Source organism: Prunus mume, linkage group LG2 (assembly GCF_029339155.1).
Source record: "Prunus mume cultivar Tortuosa linkage group LG2, ASM2933915v1, whole genome shotgun sequence".
Lineage (NCBI taxonomy): Eukaryota > Viridiplantae > Streptophyta > Magnoliopsida > Rosales > Rosaceae > Prunus > Prunus mume.
In genome coordinates this window covers 14,037,184-14,050,392 of record NC_142699.1, presented here as the reverse complement: position 1 = coordinate 14,050,392, position 13,209 = coordinate 14,037,184, and the positions used below count along the sequence as shown (strand labels likewise).

Below are 13,209 nucleotides of genomic sequence, written 5' to 3'. Positions count from 1 at the left end.
GAACGGAAAATCTTGTTGCGTTGCCCCGCCTCCTGTTTTGGGGATATGAGGACTCTTTGTAGCACTAAATTTACCATTTCATCACCGCAAATTCTACTCATTCGTAATCATCATCAATATTATCCTTCTCATCTTCGTCTTCAGTCGCCTTAGCTAGATTGACTTGTTTGTTAAGGGTTGGGCACTCATTGAAGTGATGGCCTGGTTTGGAACACCTGTAATAGATTCGTCGGCCTAACATAAGGATTGTTCCTCTGTTTACGATCTTTTCCCTAATTTTTGCTACTACCTTCGTTGCATGGGGTAAAATTCCTCTACTCATCACTCTCCTAGGAACCTGTTACACACCCTTATTTTTCTCCATAGATGGAGCAGATGATTCATAACTACGCTTTTCTTTTTCTAGTAATTCAGGCTTCAATGTCATATTATGTGCCTCATGAATTGTTCATAAAGTCTGAAGCCCAATTTTCTCATGCAGAGAACTTTTCAGCCTTGTGATATACCTTGTGACCATGTGTTTCCTCCAAATTATTATCAGGGTCCTCACTGCTTGTTTACCCTGTTGTGACGCGATTGTTGAAGTTGGTCCCACCATACAACTACATTACCTATCAAACGAAAAGCAACAATCTTCACCATCTTCATCTATGAAACCTCCATAATCTTGAAGAAACGCTCCACCTCTACCAACCGATCAAGAACGTCTTCAATCTGTAGGCCATTACAATATGGAATATTAGCCTTAATTCAAAAATCGTCCATGCATTAGTTACAATTATTCTGATTAGGTGCAATTACGGGTTGTTCACGGAGCTATTCTTCAGACTCATCGTCACTCTCAAAAAGAGGATGTCTCTCAACAACGGGGCGTTGCATGCAGGCACCTCCATTAGGTTATGGAGAGCTTTGGTTTCCCATGTCTAACAATAAATGCCAAACCTCTTCCACTGCCTCATACAGGGTCTCAAACTTGGCATGAGTAACAACTTCCCATGTGCTATGGGTCCTATCATCTCTATCTGGGTTGTTCACCAAGCCGACCATACATGCTCTAATGCCAACTGACGCAGCATGACAATTTATTGGCTAAACTTTAGCCTAAAACATGTAACTCTGAAATCCACTAGGAAGATATGAGGAAACCTCAAGGTTTATTGATAAATTGGAACCACATGGTAAAATTTGTTTAAATACTCCGATAAACCCTAGGAATAAACAATGAATTAAAATAGGAAAATTACAAAGTTTCCAAAAACTATAAAAACTTTAAAATTGAATTTCAGGCTGCTATCTTGGATGCCCGAAAAATCTTATACTTCATGGCTATGCCATAAGTTTTACTCGTGATTCCGTTCTCTTCGAATTGACGGATCATGGGCTCGATTTTGAGATCGGAGCCCAAATATGCAGTTTGCCCAATTTACCCTTGCATGCATGTCTCTCCAGCTCCTCTTTGATTTCTTTTGCATATGTTCTACATCACTATGGACCATTCATTTCGATGAAGACGAGAGAAACAAAGAAAACAACCCAACACACACAGATAAACAGCTACATGTTCAATTAATATTTCATATGTCAGCACTACAATGCTTGCTTTCATTTGGGGCCAACACACATAGGTAAACAGCCACATATTTGATATATCAGCAGTGCAATGCTTGCTTTCATTTGGGTTGCGATGGAATGACTGGGAATTGGATCGAAATAAATAGGTACCAATTGTATGTTTAGAGATTGAATGTGAAGCAAAGAACTTATAACTTAAGTGGTTAAGAGCATTTATTTCTATTTCATAAGATCCTAAGTTCTGCTCAAATGGTTAAGAGCATTTATCTCTATTCCATAAGGTCCTAAGTTCAATTCCCACTCTCCAATATCACTTATATCAAAAACAAAAAAGTTGAATGTGAAGTTTTGCAATTGAAATCGCAGACAAAACAAAATCTTCTTATAAATCAAATTGAAACCCCGTCGACGACCAATACTTTGACATGAACTTCTTCGTAGCGCGATTCCCACTCTTTTTGTAAACCAGATGAGTAAATCCTGCTTCAGTCAAACATACACTACCAGGGAGGACCCTGATAAAATAAAGCAGTTCTTGTGACAACATTACAGGCTACAGCAGAAGAATCTAGAGTCTATATGGACAGGGCATGCGCAGCCTGCCATACACCTTTCCCATTCGAGAAACAAAAACACGTCTCCTTTCTCTATATTTTGAAAAAGAAGAAAAAAAGAGTTTCAAATTCATACTCTGGCTTTCCTCAATTATGTTCCTGGGCCCCCTCTTGAAGCAGGTTGAGCGAGCATGTGCAACAATTGCACTCTTTTCAGGATAAACACCATAAAGCTCAAATTAGTCAAAAAATGCGACCAAACCTACTTGTATTGTAATTTGTACCACACAAATATGTAAAAAAACAGCTAATGCCAACAAAATGCCAATGCCATCCTCCTCTTGACAAGGTTCACAATCTCAATTGCTATTCCAGGCAACACAGTTTATCAGGTTCCAAACAACTTCTATTTGAAACTTAATTGGAGAAAGAGAAATAAATGAACATTGAACAGCTTCAGAATCCGGATGGCAAGAAACTTGCAAAATCCTTCCCAAGCAGTCAATTTCTTGTACATAAACTCTCTTCCACTAGCAATGGCAGTAAACTATGCGAAGCAGACAAGAGTAGGCAGGCCCTAACTATAAAACTTCAAGTAATCAATACAAGGTGCAGCTCTTACTCTTCAGAGATTATAATCATGTGTCTGTTACTGTAAGTGTGTGTGTGTGTGTGTGTGTGTGTATTTCTAAGGTTGCTTCTCACCCTGAGCCTAACAGCCAAAGAGTTCAAGACCAGCAGAGTTTGTATAACGAGGGAACAAGATCAGAAAGGCCCAATAATATAAAACTCTAATACCATCCGCACAATGTTCATCTGAATGAATTGATTTTATTGATATTGAATACAAGAGGCTTCTGATACAAGTTGAATAACTGAATTTTAAAAATAAAAAAAACTAAACTAAACTCTAAATGTTAACAAAAAAAAAAATTAGAGATACAGGATCATCCAACATGGTAATTCTGAAGCATTGATCTCAATACAGGAGCAGCAACGCTACATACTGTAACACCCCTTGGACAAACCACTGAAACATATGCGAGAATCATCAAGTAGAGAGAACCCACAATTTGACATCAAGTATCAAATACAACAAAACCAAATAAAGTACAAATCAAGAAGTGACAAATGCAAGATAGAGTGGTTAGGCTAGTACTGATGGATACCCGGAATGGAGAGAGTCTAACCAGAAGAATGTTACTCGAGCTAGGAAACTAGTTTCACAGGATACTTGTCAATGCAGTCTTCCCAAGGACCATTACGAGATGGCTTCACATTCCGAAGTGCCTCCCAGACCGCACTGTTACACTTAAAGCCACTACCAAAGGCTATCTGCCAGACACGGTTGCCCTTGCGGATCCTCCCCTTGGCCTCCATGTAGGCCAATTCATACCAAATGGAGCTCGATGAAGTATTCCCAAACCGGTGTAGAGTCATTCGAGAAGCCTCCACATGTATAGGTAGCAACTGCAGGTTCTTCTCCAGCTCATCAATCACAGCCCTTCCTCCGGCGTGTATGCAAAAATGATCAAATGCCAGCTTGAAATCCGGGATATAAGGTTTGACATTCGCATTGAACAGCTTCTTAACCACAAGTGACGAAAAGAAAAGAAGCTGCTCACTTATTGGAAGCACAATAGGACCCAAAGTGGTGATGTTGGTTTTAAGCGCCCCACCAGCAATTGCCATCAAATCTTTGGACAAAGAAACACCAGTCTTCCCCTTATCATCCTGTTCCTGGTAAACGCAACGAAAAGCCTTATCATCTGCACCACGATGGGTCCTCACAACATGAACAAGCTTGTACTTAGCCCGCCTCCAATCCGCAGACTTATTAGAGAGCAAAACTGCAGAGCACCCAACTCGAAACAAGCAATTGGGTATCAACATAGATTTCTTATTCCCAAAATACCAATTCTGAGTAATGTTCTCAGTACTGACAACAATAGCATAAGTATTCCTATGAATTTGCAACAAGTCCTTAGCAAGATCAGCGGCTATGACCCCAGCACTACAACCCATTCCCCCCAAATTGAAACTCCTAATATTACCCCTCAATTTGTACTTATTAACAATCATAGCGGATAGAGACGGCGTCGGATTAAACAAGCTGCAATTCACAACAAGAATGCCAATGTCCTTAGGCTTGACATGGGTATTGGCAAACAGATTATCCAAAGCACCGTACATGACCTGCTCCGCCTCTTCTCTGGCGGCGGCCATGGAGGGCCTGGGAGGGATGTAATGCATCGCTTCGGGGACGTAGGTCTCTTCGCCGAGGCCTGAACGCTCGAGAATCTTGCGCTGGAACTCGAGGGAGGAATCGTCAAAGTCCTGGGTGAGCCTGGAGTGCTCCATGAAACGGTGGTAGGGAGCCTTGAGGTGATCGGGAGGGCGATAGCAAGCGTAATCGACCAAATAAACGGGTCTGGGTCGGGTCATGATGTAAACGGTCAAACCGAAGACGAGGACGGCGGAGCAGATGATGACGCTGACGAGATTGTACTGGAGGTGAAGCCAGAGCTGCTGAATGTCGTAAAGGTCCATCTGGGAGGCTTCGATTAGGGTTACGATAATCAAGGGGATGAAGCAGAGGGTTAAGAGATTGGAGATAAGGTAATGGTACCCTAATTTGACGTACTTGAGATTGACGCTCTGGAGGAAATCTGGGAGGCGTCGGGTCTGGTGGATCTGAACGCCGACCTGACCGGCGGTCGAGCCACTGCGGGCGGTGGCGACATGGGTTGCGCCGCCTGGGTCCATGGCCGTGGCGTGGCTTTGTCTCTGTGGAAAGAGGGCTGTGGCTTTCGTTGTGATTGGAGAGGAGAAGAGAGGAGCGAAGATAGCGTTTTGAAGTGTGTATTTTATAGTGTATATAAATGTGGGAATTGTCAAATTGGGAAAATAATATAATAATGAGGGAGGCCGGAGGGGTTGGACTTTTCCAGGCTCCGAAAAGGAGAGGAGGGGGAGGGAGTGAAAGTTTTGTGTGGTGTGGTGTGGTGTGGTGAGGGATGATGATGATTAGATCATGAATGAGAGAGAGAGAGAGAGAGAGAGAGACTCAGCAGCTCAATGATGGAGTTGAGAAATGGAGTGCTTGATTTTGACGGTTAAATAACTGTTACGTGGGAAAACTGGAATATACGAGTAGCTGGTGCCCAGTTGATGCCCTTGCCCAGCCTTGACTAAATTTTTTTAAAAAATTTATTAAATAAAAAGAGGCTAAAGATTTGCTAGACAAGGTACCTAAATAAGTACACGAAAAATTGAAATTTTGATTTATTTTTATTTTTTCGTTACATGGCGGGGCACACCCCAGGAGAAAAAGAAACTTGAAAAGAACATTTGAGGCAAAGCCCGACTTAATCTATCATCATGCAAAAGATGCTTTAGAGAAGAAAGCAGAACATCAAACTACGCAAACCCAAAGAGGAGGCTTTACCTAACCCTACTGCCAACAACGTTCCTTGTTTCCTAGAGCCGGCCAAACCAAATAAAAACTAGTAGTGGTTTATAATAAACACTTGAATTTATCATATTAAAGCTTTCTTATTTTGGTTCGCGTCTCATGAAGGATCAGGGTGTGTGTGTGTGTTTTTTAAAGATATTTAGTCATATACCCCTTAACACTAATGATATAAATAAACCATGTATTATTTAATGTCTATAAACAAACCCCAAAATTGGCCTTATTTAATTTAATTTTAATTATTAAATTACTTTGATGCCCTATTGAGTGTTTTGGGTTATTTTATGAGGTTTTAGTTGAATTTGTTTTAAGAAATCGATGACAATTTTGTAATTTATAAGAAGTTAAAAATCTCTTTGTGAAATTGTAAATGAACTTGAAGTGTGTTTTTAAAGTCCATTTAATATAATTTTTTTTTTTATAATTTGAGTGTTTATATTGGGTATAATAGTGAATCCCCCTGCTTTTCTTTTTTTTTTCCTCTTTTGAGTTGGCATGGATGGAGGAGGAGCTTCTAGTTTGAATTTGAGCTTCCAGTACCGTACAGATTGGGTCCTGCATAACACAAGTATGCATAAAGGGCGTGTGCTGCCAACTCGCCCAATATAGGGAGGCCCGCGACTTGTGCAGCCCAAAATTAAAGAATCCGCCTAACATTTTAAAATGCAATTTTGAAAAGACAGATCCATGTGCTTTTATTCGCACTAGGGCCCTCTCTAACAGATTGACCTTGTACATTGTCCTTTTACCACGCTCTCCTCTAATAGTTATCCTATATGGCTGGCTCTTCCTCTCGCACCATAATCGCTTTGCTCGGTGCCTCCTAAAATGCAATTCCTCTGCTGGGTTTGGGGTAACGATGCAATTTTGCTTTATAATATATAATTAGTCCTATCCTAGGCTTTGGAAAGCCGAAAAGATAATTAATAATCTCATCACTGAAAATCAAAGAAACAACCATAGTTCACAATAGATACGAACAGGAGCTGATCAGAAGTCGAACAACCAAATCGTTAAGCTCCACTGCATCTAGATGGCCTCTTTTAGCAGCCTCCTAGTGAGATCTTTGGGAAGTCCCATCACGCTATCAGTTGTCCCTACCTGCAAGAAGCACCACCAATTCAAATACGACCCATCAAGAGACATACGGCTGATTACCCAGTAGAGAGTAAAGGGCCCCATTCCTAGTAAACGGATCATATAATTGCCCACCAACCGAACCATGAAGGGACAAGCTTGCAGGATTCATTAAACAAAAGGTTTTGGATGAAAAGACAACACAAAAAACTGTTGAAATGGACACAGGGTACCATAATTATAATTTATAACATGCGCCATTGTGCTTCTCCTGAAAAATGCCTCTATGACTATTATTTACAACTTTGGAACACGGAGTAGAAAACCAACCACTTCTTTAACAAAGGGAAGAATTAGAGGATGTTCTATTATGAGCCCCCCAGCAACTTTGAGCACCGTCCCCTCCTCAATCTGGCGTGGACAAAGAAGAAGCAAAAGGTGCTATTGTCATCATCTCACCAATCAAGGAAATAAGTTAAAGGTCCAAATTGGATACAGAACAACTCTTACCAGCTTCTCAATGATTTCATCTGGTATTTCGTGGAAATAAATCTGCAAGGAATCCCAAATAGATATTATCCCTAGATATGATTGATCTACTTGTAGACATTTTTGGCTAAGCATTGGCATAATGGTGCTAGTAAACTATTCAATTTCATGTTCCAGAAGCTACATGAGAAGAATAAAAACAAATAAAAACACTTTAAATAAAGATAAAAGTTTGATTGAAAAGAAGCAAAACGTACCTCCACTCGATCCCATTCTCCTTTACTGAATCCAGTTTTAAGATTTGTAACATGCACAGATCCCACCGTTGCTGCATGTCCTCCAGAATAGTCTGCAATTCATGTTAGGAAAATTACCCGAGTCAAGAAGTAAAACATCAGGGACATAGAATGTAAATCAACCATTAAGCCCACCTTTCAAAAATTGCTGTGCTTCTTCCTTGCTGGATGGTTTTTCCCTGATCACACCTTCATAGACCACCACCTCCAGATCATTTTACAATAAGAGTAAGAAATAACAGATTTAACATTCACTGCTTCATAAAGGGAAAATTTCTAAATTCCTATTTTAACAAACAAGTCATATCACCAGGGGACCATTTATGTTGAAGGACACAACAAGCCCTGTGGGCACAAAAAATTCATGGTATGGCAAAGGTGATGTTTGGAGGCATCCACAACATAAGATATAATACTACATAAAGAATCAACATGAGGAGCAGAAAGTGAGAGCTTCACACAATTCATGCATAAAAAATCAAAACGAACAAGTAAACATGAGCCAAAAATGAACTTATGCTAAGTGATTAACAGTGTCATGATGTCATGCGTCCTTCTAAGGAAGTTTCTCAGTCCATAGAACCTAAAATAACTGACATCAAAACATTACTTAAATCTATACGTCTTACTTTCTTCCTTACCCTATTCAGGATATTGAGGCAGAGGTAGGTATGGCAAAAGTTCCATATATGCATTTTGGTGTATTCTCCACAAGCTTAAATATGCAAAGCATACATGACAAGGACACCGACACTATAAATATGCTATATAAGATGTGATTTATACTTGATCAGAAGTAATTAATAGCGTTGGTTCGTCATCCTTTATGTAGTCACCAACTGGGAGCCTTTGTGAATTAGCTTCTGCCTGAGAAGTTTCCATCAGCTAAGATAGGTAAGTCAGTTCTATTTCAACCAGAAACCAGGGCTTCATTGAGACAATGCCAATACATTAATAACAGTATGCAGTAAACACAACACGCGCACATGCAGACACTTATACACAAGCAAAACAAACACCTAAACTTACATGGATGAAGTAGTTGAGCATAACAAAATTATAATATTAGGATCAACCAATTAGCATCTTCCTTTATTTTCTCAACCACTATCAAAAACAAAAAAGCCAATGTATCCTCCATAAATGTCACTAGGTGATACCAGTCTTTGATGCGTTCTATTGTTAAACAGGGAGATCATAGCAGATATATAGATGTATATATAATTTAATTATATATATATATAATTTATAAAATAAAAAAAGCCATACTGTGTCTGCTGCAATCACAATAGTCGGTTCAGCATCCTTCTCTTGATTATTGATAGTTTGTAGTTTGGATATAATAGCATCAGCCTGAGATGCAGTTTGCATTCAACCCATAAAAGAGCATCAGTCTGATATCAACTAAAAGAAGAACATTCTAACTTTAGCTGACTAGAATTTTCAGTTTTAGATTCTTAATGGATAAAAAAATAAGGAAAGGAAAAGAAGACCAAACCTTTGCCTGGGCAAGAACCAAAACCAACTCCTCTGGCTTTTCCTTTCTGATGCATTTCTCGTCAATGTCTGCAGTCTAGTAATAAAGGGAGTTTACTTTCTAAATCAGAAGGGAAGATAATTCTGGATCTTTCAGATGGAAAATTAAAATTGGCAGTACCATGACTGTGAATTCGTATCCCATTTCAGCAAATATTTTCCGACGTGCTACCGAAGCTGAACCTAAAATTATCTGAAAAATCGCACACGCACATTAACATCATCTCCGAGCAGCAAAGTTTAGTGGAAACGAGTACAAGTTTCACATTAACGAAACTAATCTCATCTTAAGAGTAACTAATATTTTCAGGTCCATCTGTTCTTCCTAATCATAATACAACACTCTGTTTAGGAGAAGCGTGTTTGGAGCTGAAACCAAACAGTGCCTAATATTCAGCAATGTGACCTCCGTTCAATTTTGTTAACCATTGTTAAAGCTTCGTTATCAACCGCAATTAACTACGAGAAACGCATAGAAACCCTAGCTATATAGTTCGAACTTCAAATTGTGCAACGAGAAGCAAGAAACTGGTACTTTTGCAAGAAGAGTGACGAACCTTGAAAGACGAAGAAGAATTTGCTTCCATGGCAGTCAATCAGTGAGTCACTCCGAGCCTTCGAACTTGGAAGAAGCAGTTGATTTGGGGCTCGGAGACGAGGAAATGCCAAAGCGGGTCTTGGGCTTTTTCACGCCGTTTACTCATTTAGGCGCGTTTTTACGACGCCGTATTGGCATTTTAACCCTAACGCGTCACTGTTGTGCAAAGTACGACGAATACAAATTGGTCGTATTGGCCTTTTCGATTTTTTATTACGTTTTCTTTGGACCGAGCCCAAATCGATTTGAATGGACCGCCTGAAATCGAGTCAATGTGGCCCAATGGATATTGGCGGATCTCAAAAATGTCCGAGCCTTGTCAGCTCAGTTCCGTGGGAGAAAAAGGAAAATCAGGATAACTTTGTAAATAATTTTCTTAATAAGGGTAATTGTTAAATAAAATTTATTGTTTCAGCTAGCTCCTCTTCTTCTAATGGTTCTTCTTCTCTTTTTAATGATTTACTATTTTCAAATACAACTGCTATAAAATAATTGGAAGTCTTGAAATTTTGGGAACTTAGTAAAAATTTGGGTTTAAAATGATATAATTACCTAATCATATAAATTGGATATTTGCTTTGAAAAAAAAAATAGATCTATCACTTAATTATGGAAATCTTGTAAGTCAAGGAGAGAGTGGCTCATCATGTAAGTTTGTATATTCTCTCAAGGATCCCTTACACCACTTTAAAATATAAATCAGTTGTTTAGTTAGCATAGCGAAGAAGCTCCCATTGAGTGTCCATTAATATGAAATAATGAAACAGCTGGCATGGATGAGAAAACTTACCTATACTGGTGTAGAGGTCTTTTTGTTCCAACAGCCTGACGAATAGGCTTGAGCTGCCGTAAGAAGGAAACGAACAAAAATTCCCCAAGTACCTGAGTTCGAGAACCAAGCTCCAAAAAGAGTTTTTGAAGAGTCTAATGAAATTTTAGAAAAACTCTTTTAGGTCATCTTCACTAATAGCCAAAAGACACAACAAATTGATAAATGACTTAGCTTGAGGAGCTTGTGGCATGGGAGCTAAGCTTTCACGAGTTTAACAATTTGAGAGAGAGAAAAGCATGAGTTTTTTTACAGAGGTAGAGGAAAATTAGGAAGATTTTTATCTCAAGAAAAGAAGAAAACAACGGAGGAAGAGGATTGGGTGGCTCGAGTAAATTCCAGGTTGTTTGACAAAGCTTGGTCAAGCTCTGGATGAGTTAGTTTTCTGAATAGCAAAAGCCCTCCTTTATAGGCACAAAGAACCCTAATTTCATCTAACCCTTTTCTCCCTTTCTCGTTGCTTCTTTCCACTTAATCTTTTTTTGTGAAATTCTTCTATCCAAGACGCATGGGTAAGGAACCCTTTGTGGTTCCAAGGGTTTGACACAGCTGGACCTCCCCATGAGGATGAGGCCCTACCTGATTTCCTTCTTCGTTTTCCAAATGAAGCTTGTAATGGAAAAGAAGATGGGTAGAGCTTTTTGTCCAATGGGTATTCTTCCTACCTTCATAGATTTCCTTCGGTCTCTGCCATGGCTCCTTTGTTGACCATCCTTGGAGTTCTAACAGGGGTGGAACTTGGTGCCATATTTTTATAAGTGGTTGGGCTGAGCTTGTATGCAAGGTATTGGATTATTGGCCTATTATTTCCAGCGTTTGATAGGTTTTCGTCAAGCTGCTGGAAATGACTTTATTAATTTTGGACATTCTATTGATGTAGGCTGGTCTAAATGTTATGACAGGCTACTAGGTGTCCTCCTAAGGCATTGGACCATTTTTCCCTTTTTCTTTCATGCTAACACCCATGTATTTGGGCTCTAGGAACATGCTTGAGTTTTAATGCCCCCAAGTGGCTTAAAACTTTTGTTCCTCGAACCCTCAATGGGTCCTGCGATCGCTTGTTCCCATCCATACCACAACCTTCTCAGCAAGCCCCAAGTAATTTTGTGGTTTGGGCCCACTTAGGCTTATAGCGTGGTTGGATGTGACATAACAATTTCTCGTTTGGCGTGGCATGTTGCTTGACATGTTTTTTAATTATGATGCTTGAAGGGATAATTAGCACAGATTTGTAGAACTAACGCGTTTTACAATCTTAATCTCGATTCCTAGCACGATGGATTATTTATTTGGCATAACATGCGAAGTATGATTCGTGCATGGCGAATCTTTGCATGCTCCAAATTGGGTTTTTTCTGAATAATGCTTCATTTTGGGCCATGAATTTATTTGGGCTCATCCATGGATTTTTTGGGTCTCAACAACCGGGGATATCACTGACGTTATCTCAAGTCAATCACTTATTATCATGTATTTTAACTTTATGATATTGTAATGCAACTTTTCAACATGGCATTGTGTGATAAGCTTATATGCCGTCACAGTGCATCTCTATTACATATAAGTTATCGGGACGAAGGGTCAGTAAGTCAAATATTTAACACTAATTTTGTTTGGGGATGACGACCAATATTACAAATTTCCAAGTGCTTTTTCCTTCATGTCACTTCTTTCCGACATTTCAAAAGTGGCCTAGTTTTGATACTTCCACCTTGGACGGCTCTGAATGAACCTCCATGAAAGCAATGATTCTGTACATATTGATGTCATCATGTCAGTAATTAGCGTGAGAAGTTTAAAAACCTAATTCGCACGTTTACGATTTGTGTGAAATAAAAAGAAGGTTTTTCGTACAAACACTCCATTTCCTTCATTGAAACAAAACTAGATATACTTAAGAGACTGCACTCACCACAAGTGAGTAAGGTGACCACCAAAATGACATTTTTCAATTTTCTCAGTACATTTAAAGGAGCTGCAAAGGAAAAATATATATATATATATATATATAAATAATATGACACATTCGACAAGGGAAAATAAACAGCAAGAAATGAAACTAATCACATTTGACTCTTTGTTGTTGTCTTACATAGCCACTACTAGTTGAAGTTCCGCATTTTCTTTTCTGTAAGAAATACGAACTCTGGTTTACTCTCTCCTTCCTTGTAGCATTTTTTTTTTTTTAAAAATGAAAACCTTCATTTCATTGTAGCTTTAGACTCTTCATCCTGCATGGAAAAAAATAGTATTCAGAGTAATGCTACATTTTCCAAAAGTATTTATGATAAAAAAAATAATTAAATAAAACAGAATAAAACCTTAAACAACAAATGCAGACCAAGAAATTAATAGAAAATTGTAATCAAACATTAAAATAATGTTATGAGATTGATATATATATATATACCTTTGTTCTTCAATATCCATGGAGTTAGAGTAGGCTTTGCCGTTCCCAGCAGCAGCACCAGGTTTTCTATAATTGGGCAAGGGCACCTCACCAGCCTCAATCTTGTTGACATCTTCCACAAGCATCTCATAGTGCCTCTTCACTTCCTCCACTGATTTCCCACCCACAGCCCTCGCCAGATTCTGCCAGCGGTCCGGGGTGTCCTTGTCGTAAACAGCTAGGGCATTTTCGAACATCTTGTTCTGCCTCGACGTCCACGATCCCGATGAGGCCATTGCGACAACTGATCCAACACTATATATTATAATGGTTATAATGAGGAGAGGAAATGCGAAATGGGGTTGATTTAGTTTTGAGCAGAAAGAGAATGGCA

At 39.2% G+C, this 13,209-nt stretch overlaps 3 protein-coding genes across 6 annotated transcripts; all 3 read right to left on the bottom strand.

Annotated features, from left to right (window-relative positions):
• Nucleotides 1–2,937: 2,937 nt before the first annotated feature.
• KCS4 (3-ketoacyl-CoA synthase 4) lies at nucleotides 2,938–5,351 on the bottom strand. Of its 2 annotated transcripts, XM_089045076.1 has the most exons (2): nucleotides 4,771–5,312; nucleotides 2,938–4,676 (listed from the first exon to the last, which is right to left on the bottom strand). In XM_089045076.1, the coding sequence occupies exon 2, from the start codon at nucleotides 4,674–4,676 to the stop codon at nucleotides 3,336–3,338; it is 1,341 nt and encodes a 446-aa protein (XP_088901202.1). In that variant the 5' UTR covers nucleotides 4,771–5,312; the 3' UTR covers nucleotides 2,938–3,335. The 2 variants fall into 2 exon arrangements, with proteins under 2 accessions (XP_088901202.1, XP_088901201.1); XM_089045075.1 differs by having other exon boundaries at nucleotides 2,938–5,351.
• A 1,170-nt stretch (nucleotides 5,352–6,521) lies between these two features.
• LOC103320849 (Maf-like protein) lies at nucleotides 6,522–9,714 on the bottom strand. Of its 3 annotated transcripts, none has more exons than XM_089045077.1 (10): nucleotides 9,557–9,714; nucleotides 9,121–9,192; nucleotides 8,962–9,036; nucleotides 8,733–8,816; nucleotides 8,250–8,348; nucleotides 7,599–7,668; nucleotides 7,425–7,516; nucleotides 7,189–7,230; nucleotides 7,009–7,089; nucleotides 6,522–6,702 (listed from the first exon to the last, which is right to left on the bottom strand). In XM_089045077.1, the coding sequence occupies exons 1-10, from the start codon at nucleotides 9,584–9,586 to the stop codon at nucleotides 6,631–6,633; spliced, it is 717 nt and encodes a 238-aa protein (XP_088901203.1). In that variant the 5' UTR covers nucleotides 9,587–9,714; the 3' UTR covers nucleotides 6,522–6,630. The 3 variants fall into 3 exon arrangements, with proteins under 3 accessions (XP_088901203.1, XP_088901204.1, XP_088901205.1); XM_089045078.1 differs by having other exon boundaries at nucleotides 8,250–8,330; XM_089045079.1 differs by lacking the exon at nucleotides 8,250–8,348.
• Nucleotides 9,715–12,230: 2,516 nt separating this feature from the next.
• Nucleotides 12,231–13,209, bottom strand: LOC103320848 (protein RADIALIS-like 3). Its single transcript, XM_008222584.2, has 2 exons — nucleotides 12,837–13,209; nucleotides 12,231–12,657 (listed from the first exon to the last, which is right to left on the bottom strand). Exons 1-2 carry the CDS (start codon nucleotides 13,109–13,111, stop codon nucleotides 12,633–12,635), a joined length of 300 nt encoding a protein of 99 aa, XP_008220806.2. The 5' UTR covers nucleotides 13,112–13,209; the 3' UTR covers nucleotides 12,231–12,632.

Coding starts and splice junctions, on each gene's coding strand:
- KCS4 (XM_089045075.1), bottom strand. CDS start 4,892: ATGGACCCAGGCGGCGCAACCCATGTCGCCACCGCCCGCAGTGGCTCG.
- LOC103320849 (XM_089045077.1), bottom strand. CDS start 9,586: ATGGAAGCAAATTCTTCTTCGTCTTTCAAG. Junction 8,817..8,961: donor TGGTTCTTGCCCAGGCAAAG/GTTTGGTCTTCT, acceptor ACTGCATCTCAG/GCTGATGCTATTATATCCAA. Junction 7,517..7,598: donor AGCACAGCAATTTTTGAAAG/GTGGGCTTAATG, acceptor CATGAATTGCAG/ACTATTCTGGAGGACATGCA.
- LOC103320848 (XM_008222584.2), bottom strand. CDS start 13,111: ATGGCCTCATCGGGATCGTGGACGTCGAGGCAGAACAAGATGTTCGAA. Junction 12,658..12,836: donor ATGGATATTGAAGAACAAAG/GTATATATATAT, acceptor TTTTCCATGCAG/GATGAAGAGTCTAAAGCTAC.